The sequence below is a fragment of the Acanthisitta chloris genome, unplaced genomic scaffold (genome assembly GCF_000695815.1).
Source record: "Acanthisitta chloris isolate BGI_N310 unplaced genomic scaffold, ASM69581v1 scaffold19940, whole genome shotgun sequence".
In the NCBI taxonomy this organism is placed as follows: domain Eukaryota; kingdom Metazoa; phylum Chordata; class Aves; order Passeriformes; family Acanthisittidae; genus Acanthisitta; species Acanthisitta chloris.
Window position 1 is genome coordinate 16,467 of NW_008653575.1, and position 11,879 is coordinate 28,345.

Below are 11,879 nucleotides of genomic sequence, written 5' to 3' on the forward strand. Positions count from 1 at the left end.
TTTTTGCTTCTATAGATGTATCTTCTAGGCCTCTCTGCCAGTCATGATTTGGTGTTTAATGTCCACAGCTTCTATAACACAGAAGCGTAGGGTACGACAAGAGCAGCAGGCAGCCAGGTTCCAACCTGCACAGGGATTTGCATGTATTTCATTTATTAATGTTGGCAGGTCTCTGCTTAATAGCCCAAGTTTTCTTTTCACCTGAGTAGGTGGACTTGTTGTTTTTCTTTTGCCTAATTGTCTCGCAAATCGCCACTGGAACAGCCTGCCTGTATCAACATGCAGGCAGTCACAGGCCTGGGCTTTATTTCTGCCCTCTGCCCTGCACCAGTGTGCAGATCTGATGAGAATTTGTAACATTTTAGGAGCAGCATCAGTGTGAGAGGGAGCAGAAGGGCTCTCTGCCCGGACCCGGCTTTTCCCAGCTGCTGTGGCATTTGCCATCACCCCTTTGCTTTTAGTTACTATCATGTTTTATGTCTTAATATTAAACCACATCTAATTGCATCCTGGCTCTTAATTGGCCTAACTGGCCATCACCCAACAAGACTCTGCTGTGTCTAGAACAGCCTTCCCCAAATATTTCCTAATTGGTGCCTTGTGAGGAAATTGGGTCCCTCTCAGCCATATTAATAGTTTTCTTCTGTTCATTCCCAGGATTGGACATTGATCCTATGACGCATGCCCGGAAGAAACAATTTTTCCTCCTGAAACACCCAGCTGGTTCTGCTGGCCAAGCCTCATTGCCAACAGGCAGCAGGAGGATGGACAGGGCCGGCGCAAAGTGCAGCAAGCAGCGGGACAGAGATGCCTCTGAGGCTCCAAACTGTCCCAGTGGGTTTGTGGGGACTAACAAGAGCAAGACTTTGCGTGAGGTGCGAAAGACGTACCCACTGCGGAGACGTCAGCTCCCCTCGGTGAACAAAAAGACCTGCAAGGTACTCCTCACCAGGCTGGAGGATGTGGCTGGGTCTCTGTCCAAGCAGACCCAGAGTTGTAAAAAAAAGGACCTTCCCAGTTGGATGGAGGGTTTGGGATCTGCCTTGTTCTCCGAACAAGTTCAGCCTGTGGGAGCGGGGAAGAGTGATTCATCTGGGGAGAAGTGCACAATAACTTATCCAGGGCCAGAGCAGGACCTTGATCCTGCTCCTTCGGAGCCCAGGAAGCGCCGGTTGGCCTCGCTGAACGCAGAGGCGGTGAACAACCTGCTGTTCGAACGGGACGATGGCTTGTTATCCGGCAGGCGCTTCCGGAGGGACTCCGTGAAAGCTGGTGGAGACTGTGCCCTGAAGGGCTTGCAGGGCAAAGCTGGTGACAGCTGTCCTGTCCTGAAAAAGCCAGCTGTGAAAACAGGGAAAGGAAAGAACCGGCACGAGCCCAGTCAGAAATGCAATAGCTGTGAGCATTCACTGGATGAGGTCTTTGATGACGGGACAAAGAGGGAGGACGGTGCCGTCTCCTATCATCCCACCCCAAAGAGACTGGCCAGCCTGAATGCTGTGGCCTTCCTCAAGCTGACCCATGAGAAAGACCAACCCCTGAAGCAGAGGAGTAAATCGGACGCAGAGGGCAAATCTGAGAACCACTGTTCGAAATCAACACTCAAATGGGCCAAAACTGGTAGGAAAAATTGTGTCAAATCCAAGAAGGAAGTGGCCAGCTTAAAAATGGATGGACAGCACGGCTGGCAAGGCCAGGCCCTGGGCACGTTTGGGAAGGGGGAGCAGCGAGACTCCTCCAGGCTCTATGGGACAGCGGAGCCTGTCCCCTACGAGTCACTGTCTGGCTCCTACGCTAGCACAGAGGGCTTCTACCACAGACTGCCTTTGCTCATGGGTGGCCAAGCATCCATGAAACCGGAGTATGGAAGACCTGGAGAGAAATCCCCAACCCCCAAACAGGAATTTCATCAGCCTTCCTTTCCCGTGCAGCAGTTCCCTCCCTTGCCCGTGCCCGGGAATCACGCGGATTGTGGTTGTCTCTATGAATCCTCGGATCTGACTCCGTTGAATGGGTTTTACGTTTATTATGGCCAAAGTGGATACAGTGGCTACTCTCCCTGCTCCATTTACCCCAAGGACGAGCTGTCACAGGCTGCCACCTGCGAGGGGCTCTTGGTATCTCCGGGTTCCTTGCCGTCAGGCGCTCATTTCCAGCCGCTGCACTGGTGCAGCTCTCCCTACTGCTGCGGAGAGGGCACGGCCGTGAGCAGCTACAGCCTGTGCGGAGTGGTGCACGTGCCCGAGGGCAGGATGGGCACTGTGCACGCGGGACGGAACAGCTACCCCTACAAAATGCCTTTTGCAGCAGGTAAGGTGCAAAGTGCAAGCAAATCCCGGTCGGCTTTCCTGGGAGAAGAGGGCTGGTTCAGCACGGTGTCTGGTTGCCAGGAGGCAAGTTCCCTCTGCGCTTGGTGTCTCGGCTCCGCCTTGGAAAGAATCTGCCTTCCACTCCCCCTTTCCCCGTTTTTAGCCCGGAGGGTTTTTAGCCCGCTGAAAGGTCTGATTGGTGTGGAAAGCAGAGAATCGGTGAAAGGGTTTGGGCAGTGAGAAGGTGATTCATGACTTGTCATGCTGGAGCTAACGCTGAGCTTTGATCTGTGTGAAACGAGTGGGGTTTAGTTCCTACAAGCTCTGCAGGGCTCCTCGATGCCCTGCTGTGTCGGAATCACACCGGGATGGTGACTCCTCCAATCCTGAAATCTCCCTCTGGGGACTGAAGCATTCTCTCAGAGCATGTGAAGAAGCAGGAGTTGCCTCTGCTATTAGACTCGTACTGGTGCCAGCTAGGGGGATGCAGGCTTTTCCCATTCCCTGGATCAGAGCTGGCAGGGCTGTGTAGGGATTCAGTTGGCTGCTGTTTGGGCAGACACTGGAGTTTCACTGTGGGCACACTGTTAGTTTGGGAAGTCTTGGTCCCATCTTTGCTCTCAATGTCTGAAAATGAACCACTGAAATGAGGACAGGTGATAGTGTACAGCAGTGTTGTTCCCTGCCTGGCTCCCCTCTTGTCTCCTTCCTGCTTTACAGACTTTGTGCTTTGCCTCAGAGCTTTGCCTCTGCTATTGAAAAATATCCTTTAAAATATTTAAAAGTGGAGTGTTGTGTTATCAGACACCAGTATTTGGTATAAAGCCATCAGGCTGGACAGTGCTGCTGTCTGCCAACAGCTGGTCTGTAGAGGAGGCTGCTTCTCCAGCTGCTGGGAGTGTCAGCCTTGGATCTTTCTGCTAACCACGTGTTCCAGCCCAAAGCTGGCATGACTTACCCACTGAAAACAGATTTTCAGGTAGGTGGATGGAGCTTTGGTTCGAGCAAGGCTTTGTCGTCTCCTGTTGTAGGAAGCTGTGAAACTCAGGAGTGTTTGGCTGAAGTATAATTTTCTCTTTCCCAAAAAAAATGGTGCTGCTGCCTACGGCAGCAGCCAGACAAGGGTTCACTGGTGGCTTCAGAGCTCTTTAAAGTTGAATGCTCACAAGACAACCAGCTCAGCAGTGTGTTCTTGCCTGACAGTTTCATGTAGTGCCCCGAGGTCATACCAGTCTACTTTGTTCCTCAAATTTTGCATGCTGGTGCCTCTGATTTTGTGCAGCCAGGAGGATGCAGGTGGTGCAGATGGAGGGTTTCCTGGAGCTCAGCCCTCCCTGCGGTGTCAGTGTTTCCTCACAGTGCTGGCAGGGGCAACAGCAGCTCCAGGAATGGGTATTTATTAGTGTGTCATCCTACTGCTGAGATCTTCCTTGCTGTGACTGATTTTCTTCCCGTGAGCAACTTGCATTTGAAAGCTTACAACATCGGACTCGGTTAGGCTTTGGTTTGTGGATTGAAGTGAAGGAGGTCTCAGAGAATATTCACAGGGACTTGTGCTTTGGAGTTGATTTTTATATAATTGTGTGCCTCTGAGATATTTCCCTTTCCTGGAGCGGGATATTTTAGTGAACTAAAGGAGCACTTTAGCTGCAAGCAGCATGATCCCATCTGAGAGCCGTGGTGTGAGGGATCCAGCTTGATGTTCCTCATGCCATGTTATATCTGATTGGGTGTGTTTGTATGGGAGTATCAGTGTCTGAGTGGTACCAATCAAGGGATTGGGCTGTGACTGTGATCTTGGGCACTTGTGCTCAGCGTGGTGGTGGTGATGAGGTGGGACCGGCTGTGAGACATGCATTAGTTCCAGCACTGTTGGAGAGCCTGGAAGTGTGTGGAAGGAGTCCCGGGGTGCCAGCAAGGCCAGCTCTGTGCCACTGCCCTGAAACTTAGTAGATACTTTGGTGAAGCTTCATCCTATTTTAGCTCAAGCTTGAAAACTGTGTTGGTAAGCAAAACATTCCAGAGGTGATTCCCTGCTTCATGATCCTGTGCCTGCCTTCACTCACATCCTGTGGTCTAGGTGCTCTCAGGGTGTTCCTGGGGTGTTTGCTGCTTGGGGTCTGTGACAGTGATCATCCATGGCATCCCTCACATTCACAGATCCATTGTGGCTTCATTCCAGCCCCTTAGGGAGGGGAAGGCAGGAGGCAACAACTTCCTGTCTCTGTGAGAGACTTTCAGTTGGAGCTTGGTGACTTCAGATGGATTTTCACTCAGATTCGTAGGCAGCTCTGCTAGGACACCCTCCAGTCGGGAGACATTCCTGAAGTTGCCCTTTGGTCACTCCAAAAAGCACACTCTCACGTTTAGGGAGCAGGGATATTGGTCCAGGAGCTTTTGACAGGACGTAGTTCCAATCCAACTGGCTCTTCCATCGGCCGTGCTGGCCTGGGTTGAGGCTTGTTTGTGACTCCTGAGCGGAGTGAGGTGTTCTGGGATGCTCCGAGAGGCAGTGTCAGCCAAATTCCAACCTGTTGTGGTTCCTGTGCCTGCTGCAGGGACACAGTTTTGCTGAGGGCAGCAGTGTGCATCATCTTGTACTTGTGTTCCACCTTGTTTCATCTCTCTGGTCTTAATTTGGAGAATCTTCTCATTTTTCCCTGATTAGCAGAATTTGGCTTTCTGAAAGAAGCTGGCTGCTTCTGCTAGTGTGATTTAATCCTTCCCAGTGTTTCCATAAGCCTCTTATTTCTTTTATACATATTGACAGGCTGGAACTGCTTTGGACACTGGCCAGCCTTGTGTGTATTCTTGGCTGGCGTTCCTTGGGATTCAGATGGGTTTGTTGTGGTGCAGTGTCATCGGCAGCAGCACTGGAGCACGCAGGCTCAGAAATGCCTTTGCTTTCAGTTTCCAGTGACAGTGCAAAATGAAATTACAGTGTGGAGAGTCTTTACTGCTGTCGTGCGATAAAGGGAATTTTGGGGAAAAGTAATGTTTTGCTTGTGTAGTTGCTTTCTGTTTCACATGAGATCCATGTCTCTTTTCTTCCCCTCTGGTAGAAGGCTGCAAGTCTCTGGACCAGCTGAACCTCACAATCCCAGTGGCAGGGCACCCCGCGTCGCCCGCCCACCCGCTCTCAGGATGTCCTGTCCCCAGCGTGCCACCGGCTGCAGAACCTGTTCCTCACCTGCAGACCCCCAACTCTGACCCTCAGACCATGGCCCGAGAATGTCCACAGAGCTCCAAGCCTCCCAGCGGCTCCAAGTCCGGTCTGCGGAACACTCCGGGCTGCCTCCACGCCTCCGACAGCAAAGCAGCAGGAGGACATTCCCATCCCAAGCAGCAGCGGATCAGCAGGCGCAGAGCGACCAACGGCTGGATCCCCGTGGGCACGGCCTGTGAGAAGGCTGTCTACGTCGTGGTAGGTGTCCAGGGGGATTGGGTTGGGATGGGTATGGCTCTGCCTGTTTGTGCACCTTCAGGGCTCTTAGCTCAGTGAGGCTGGAGAGTTTTGGGTCTTGCTTCAAGCTGGAGGTAGTCACTGGGTGCCAGCTAGAACCTCTCGGAGAAATTCCCAATTGGAACAGCAAATAGTGCCTTGGGGCTGGGCTGTGAGGCTGAGCTGCTGCTTCTTGTGCGCCCTGGTATTACCTCACTGCGTGGCAGGTGGTTTGGGAAGGGAGGAGAACCTGCTGCTCCTGTGCTAGTGTCAGCTGAAATGCCACAATGATGGATCCTCCCGGCTCCGGCATTTGCAGGGGTGGCACCTGTGGCACGTGAGAGTCCATCCTACAGGGATCATCCTCTGACTTCCTCCTCCTGGGGTAGGGCAAACATGCCTGAGAAGGCGAGGGAGGTTTTAGCCTCATTATAAGGAGCAGGTCTCAAGGCAGCTCTTGTAATGTGGTTCTTCTCACTGATGGTGTCTGTAGCCCCACAGGGATCTCCCAGAGCACATAGATCTGAGACAATACCCTGGTTTCCAGGTGGAATTTTTCTAGCACCCAAAATCCCCTTTCTTCTAAGTTACATGGTAGCACAGCTGGTCACTCCTCTGGGGATTTCTTGTCTGTACTTCCCCATGTGTTGTGTTCAGGGACTGAGACTGCCTCCTGCAAGATGGGAGATTTCCTGCCAGAGAATTCAATTAACTCCAGTCAAGTCCACTTCAATTGAAGGAGAAGGCAATATCCTTCATCTTATTAAATACAAGAGAGCTATGGGCTGGAAAGGTGGGACAGAGTAGAGTGTTGGTGTGCAGTAAATGTCAGCAGCAGGGAGAGCTGTGGTCCAGGCAGGATCTGTGCTTGGTGCAGTGGTACAACCTCGAGCTGCTGAGAGCATCAGCTAGGGCAGGTTTTGGAGCTTCAGCTCTTGGCACTGGGTGCAGGTGCCAAGGGCTGGGCCAGGATGAAGTGCATGAAGGCTGGAGACAGGCCTTGTGCATCCATCACCCAAGCTGTGACACCCCAAGGGAACAGTGCACTGTTAATCTCCTTACGTCCGTAAGATGCTTCCAATCCTGCCTGGGAGATCTGGCAGGAGGTTAAACCATCCTGCTCAGGAGTTTTCAAAGCAAAAATAAGCTCAAACCCCCAGTTTATAGGCCAAAAACAATAGTTTTGTAGTGTCAGAGGGTACAAAGGAAACCTTAGCAATCCCACTAAGGAAAGCTTTGTGCCATGGCCTCCCTGCCCTCTCCATGGGAAATGTTTCATGTTGTACTTGTTTTCTTGCAATGTTTGTACCAGAGAAACACACAGCACTCAAAACAACTAGTTTTCCATGCCTTTGAATGTGAAAGATGTGCAGACCTCCATATGGGAAGGTAAAAAGGTGATTTTCCTGAAGGTTGTGTTCTTGCACATAGAATCAAAGGAGCAAATGTGTTTTAATTTCAAGTAAAGGTATTAATCCCAGAGTAAGGACTGTCACAGTGGTGAGATGCTCCTCCCTGCCAGCACTACATAGGAGAAGCAGTTGAGTTCTGCTTTATTTGAAACATGTGGCCTGGAGCACTGGGGTGCTGTCCTCAGTGACCTTCCTTTACCTGTGAACGCCAAACTCACCGACAGAGGCATTCATTTGACCTGATCTTTGTTGTTACAAACCAACCTGGTGGGAATAAAGGTGCCACCAGTGGTATTAGGCTGTGTGACTTCTCTCAGAGATCTGTTGGAGTGGAAGCACTAAGTAGGCTTAAGCACAGTTTGAATTCACAGTGGCGAAAAAGGAGTCTTGGATTGGGGTGGAAAAGCATAAAGTTGGTGTTTGCCTGTTCACTGAGGTTGTTTGTGTGTGTGTGTACAGAATGAACCAGAGCCTGCTGTGCGCAAGAGCTACCAGGCTGTGGAGAGGGATGGGGAGATCATCCGGGTGCGAGACACTGTCCTGGTGAAATCAGGACCCCGGAAGAAATCCATGCCCTACGTCGCCAAGATATCGGCACTGTGGGAAGACCCCAAAACAGGTACTGTGCCAGAAGAGTCTGTGTTGCCTGTGTGCTCAACTGAGTGAGCTGTAAGCTGGGAAGGGATGGATCTGCAAACTTGTTAGGGTACCAGGGTGATGGAGAGGAGGAGATTGGCTGCACAGATTCCTTTTGGATTGTTGCAGGAACTGAAATGCTCTTTAATCACTAGTCTGGGACTGATAATCGAAATCTTCCTGGATGTGAAAGCACATAATGTCTGCCAAGTGCCTGTCTTAGCAACGATCTCCCTTATTATTTCATTGCAGCAGACATCTGGGGAGCTGCTGTTCACTCCAGTGCAACATCTGGGCTGGGGGCTGGGGGGAGCAGGGGCTGTTGTGCAGCAGCTCTCGATGGGACCCCACGAGAGGCAGTGATGGGAATAGTCAGGGTTTATGGTGAGGTCTGGTGTCTGACTGGTGATACCTGAGCCAGGGAAGCTGTGCCAAAGGTTTTAAAGTACAGGTCTTGCTTAAAAAAGTTGGGGAAAAGGCCCAAAATTATGTGTAAAAGACATAAATCAAGGCGTGGCAAGGCCTATCCTGGTTGTGTCATCAGATTGTGTCAGCAATTCTGGCCTGAACCTGCAAGTTCCCACCTTTGGATGAGCATCTTTTCCAGCTTGTGGGCTGAATGGATTCTTTTTCCAGGTGGAAACATTTGATTTTTGAATCTCGGGTTACTTTTTTTTCTGATTTTGTTTGTTTTGTACCTGACCTCTCTGGGATGTTGTAACTCAAGTAGAAGGGGGTGAAGGTGTAGTGGAAAAACAACGCGACTGATTTCATGCAGCTTCTTGCTGTAACAAAAGGACACCTCATACAGCATGAAATATTTATCACTCACAGCTGCTTGTGGGAATAAAAGGGATGGAGCAGCAGGAGGAAGCTGGAAATTGGTGGGAAAACTCTGCAAGAAAACTGAGGCTTGATGTGTTTTAATGAATGTTGTTGCAGGGGAGCTGATGATGAGCCTCCTGTGGTATTACAGACCAGAGCACACTCAGGGCGGCCGCAACCCCAGCATGCACCAGGTGAGTCTGGATCTGGGATGAGGGTGTCCTGCTGTGTCTGTATTCCTGCAGGAAGGGTGGATTACCCTAAGCATCTCCCTGCATTCCTGGGTGGCCTCAAACTGAGTAAAACGGAGCTGTCTCTTGGCTGTGGTACAGCTGTTACCAGATGTGTTGACTGGTGGTGTCTTATAGATGGGTTTTCCCAAACATTTGTCCTGTGGAGAAACTCTAGGCTCTTAACAGAAGCTGCTGCATTCCTTACGTGGTCACCTCTGCTGAATTTTAGTGTTTCTCCCTTTAATCTGAGAAAATTCCATGTATTGAGTGAAAAGTCATTTTGGCCATTACCTTACGAGTCAGGAAAAGTGAGTTTGTACTGACTCAAGATCAGATACAGTTCCAGAAGGAAATTCTTATTCCCTCAGAATACAGAGCTCCATGCAAAAGCTCCTGCTGCTGTTTTGCAGGATGCTGGAGTGCCTGGATCATGTGCTGCCTTTTAATAAATCCTTTAATTTGCTTCTTAAATGCCAAAAAACTGGGGGGTTTGTGGAGAAGTGTGGATGCATCATCCTTGCCCTGCATAGGTTTGTGATGAGAACTAAAGTCTGACTCAAGGTTGCCGTGCCAGGATAATGGAGTTGCTTTTTAAAGGAAAACTGTGTGAATCACTGTGACTTCATGCCTTGCTTTACTGGGGGGGTGGGGTGAGGGGGGTGACAGAACAAGCTGGTTTTAACTGGGAATGGAAAATTTGCTACTATTTCAACCCCATTTCAAAATCCTTGGTGCCTTTATCAAATAAAAAGGGAGGAAGGGGGTGAGAGCAGGACTGGGGAGCAGCCAGGGACTTGTACCTGCCTGGCTTGCAGAGCACAGGTGAATTTCTGAACCAGCATGTGGTACCTTATAATGGTGTGTGACTGTATCCAGTTGCATTTCAGTGCAGGGGCAGTGCCAGGAGGAATTAAGCAAGGTTTTTGCACACCTGCTTAATTACACAAACCTTCAAACAAGAGAGTGCTTGGGCTGAGGGCTGGGCCAGGCTTGCCAGAGATGACTCAGGAAGTTCTGATTTAAGCAGCAGACCAAAACCTCAAAGTGCAGGAGCAAGGTGTGGCATTCTCTCTGTCCCTGGTCAACCCTGTCCCCAAATGGTCACCCTTTTGGGAGTCTTCCCTTCCAGCCTCCTTCCTTGGGGCTGGGAGCAGAAATGGAGCCTGCAGGGAATGCTTCCAGACTTGTGCAGGGCATCCTTATTCCCAGAAATCATCTCTACTGCTGTAACCACTCCTGGAATTCTTTCCAAGAGCTCTGTCTGGGTTGCCTCATATCTAACCAATCCTGCCTGCTGCAGAGCCAAGTTCTCTAAATTACTCTGGGAAAAAATGAAGAGAAGTTTACCCAGAGAAGCTGTGGCTGCCCCATCCCTGGAAGTGTTCCAGGCTGGGTTGGATGGGGTTTGGAGCAACCTGGGCTGGTGGAAGGTGTCCCTGCCCATGGCAGGGGGTGGCACTGGATGGGCTTTAAGGTTCTTCCCACCTAAACCATTCCAGGAGTCTATTCCATCATTCAGAAAGGCTGTTGTGACTTCTCTCGCTGCACCAGCCTTTTTAATGGAATTGGGATAAAGAAAGGATTGGATAAGAGGGATTCCTTCAGCTTTTCTATAGAGGTGGATTAGAGAATTCAGGAGGAAAGAGGAGGCTGAGGGGTGCAGCTGGCCATGGCCTTGCTGCTGGAATGTCGTGTAACATTGGAAATATATGTGGCCTTTGGCCACTTGGCCTCACAAAGTGTGTTAAATGATGGGAGACTCAATGCTCTACTTACCCATTGCTCAATAAAATTCTAGTGCACACTATGAAGAGGTCCCAAAACACCTGGAAGGTGTCTGGATTATGTGGTATATTAGCTCTAAAGAGTTTTTACTATAAGCATGATTTGATGACTCTCCACTAAGGTGGTGGGTGAAGGTGCCCAGTTCTGCCTCCCTGGGGCTCCTGGCCAGTGGGTGAGCTCCTCCTTTCCTCCCTCTCTTGCAGAATGAGATCTTTGCATCCCGACACCAGGATGAGAACAGTGTTGCCTGCATCGAGGAGAAGTGCTACGTGCTGACCTTCGCAGAGTACTGCAGGTAGGTGGAGCTCCGAACCTGCTGCTCTTCCAAAACCTTCCCCTGCCTCCAGCTCCTCTCAGTCTTCCCATTTCCAGCTATCACAACTGTCCCAGCCCTGCAGGCTGTGGTCTGGGTGGAGCTGGGGGAGTGACACTCGCTCTGAGGCAGGGTAAGGGCTTCTCATGCTCCACTTGTGTGGTTTGTGTCAAATCATAGAATCATTTGGGTTGGAAAAGACCCTTAAGATCATCAAGTCCAACCCTTCCCCAGCACTGCCAAGAACACCACTAGACCGTGTCCTTAGGTGCCACATCTACTTGGCTTTGAAGTCCCACCAGGGGATTGTACCTCCAGGTACAAGGTGGGTTAATTGCTGTCATCTTCATGCTGTATGGCATCCACCAGTATATAAACACAAACTTGTGCTGCTTCCTGCAGCTCAGGGTGGATGGAAAGCAGGAGCTCTCTTTGAGCGAAACTTCCTTCTGCTCCACACTACTCCCCTTGTGTCTTATGCTTGGGAGCCATGGTTGTGATTTCCAGCAGGACACAGGTAGCAGGAGAGGGAACAAGGTCCTGGCCCCAGCACAGGAAGGACATTGTCCTGTTGGGAGCGAGTCCGGAGGAGGCACCAAGTTGATTAGAGAGAGGGATGGAGCACTGCTCCTACAAGGAATGACTCAGAGAGTTGGAATTGTTCAGCCTGGAGAAGAGAAAGCTTTGGGGTCACCTAATTGTGGCCTTCCAGTTCCTGAAGGAGCCTACAGGAGAGAGACTGTTTACAAGAGCCTGGAGTGACAGGACAAGGGGGAATGGCTTCACACTGACAAGAGAGAAGGTTTAGACAGGATATTAGGAAGGAATTCTTTCCTGTGAGGGTGGTGAGACACTGGCACAGAGAAGCTTTGTCTGCCCCGTCACTGGAAGTGTTCCAGACCAGGCTGGACAGAGCTCGGAGCA

At 50.6% G+C, this 11,879-nt stretch overlaps 1 protein-coding gene across 1 annotated transcript in view; it reads left to right on the forward strand.

The window, feature by feature from the left end:
• The first annotated feature begins 674 nt into the window (after positions 1 to 674).
• The window catches only part of BAHD1 (bromo adjacent homology domain containing 1), an 11,592-nt gene continuing 387 nt past the window's right edge, over positions 675 to 11,879 (forward strand). Inside the window, exons 1-5 of the mRNA XM_009081650.1 lie at positions 675 to 2,310; positions 5,372 to 5,733; positions 7,623 to 7,782; positions 8,742 to 8,822; positions 10,820 to 10,937. Of these exons, the coding sequence (XP_009079898.1) occupies positions 675 to 2,310; positions 5,372 to 5,733; positions 7,623 to 7,782; positions 8,742 to 8,822; positions 10,820 to 10,937 (2,357 nt within the window). The remainder of the gene's footprint in view (positions 2,311 to 5,371; positions 5,734 to 7,622; positions 7,783 to 8,741; positions 8,823 to 10,819; positions 10,938 to 11,879) is intronic.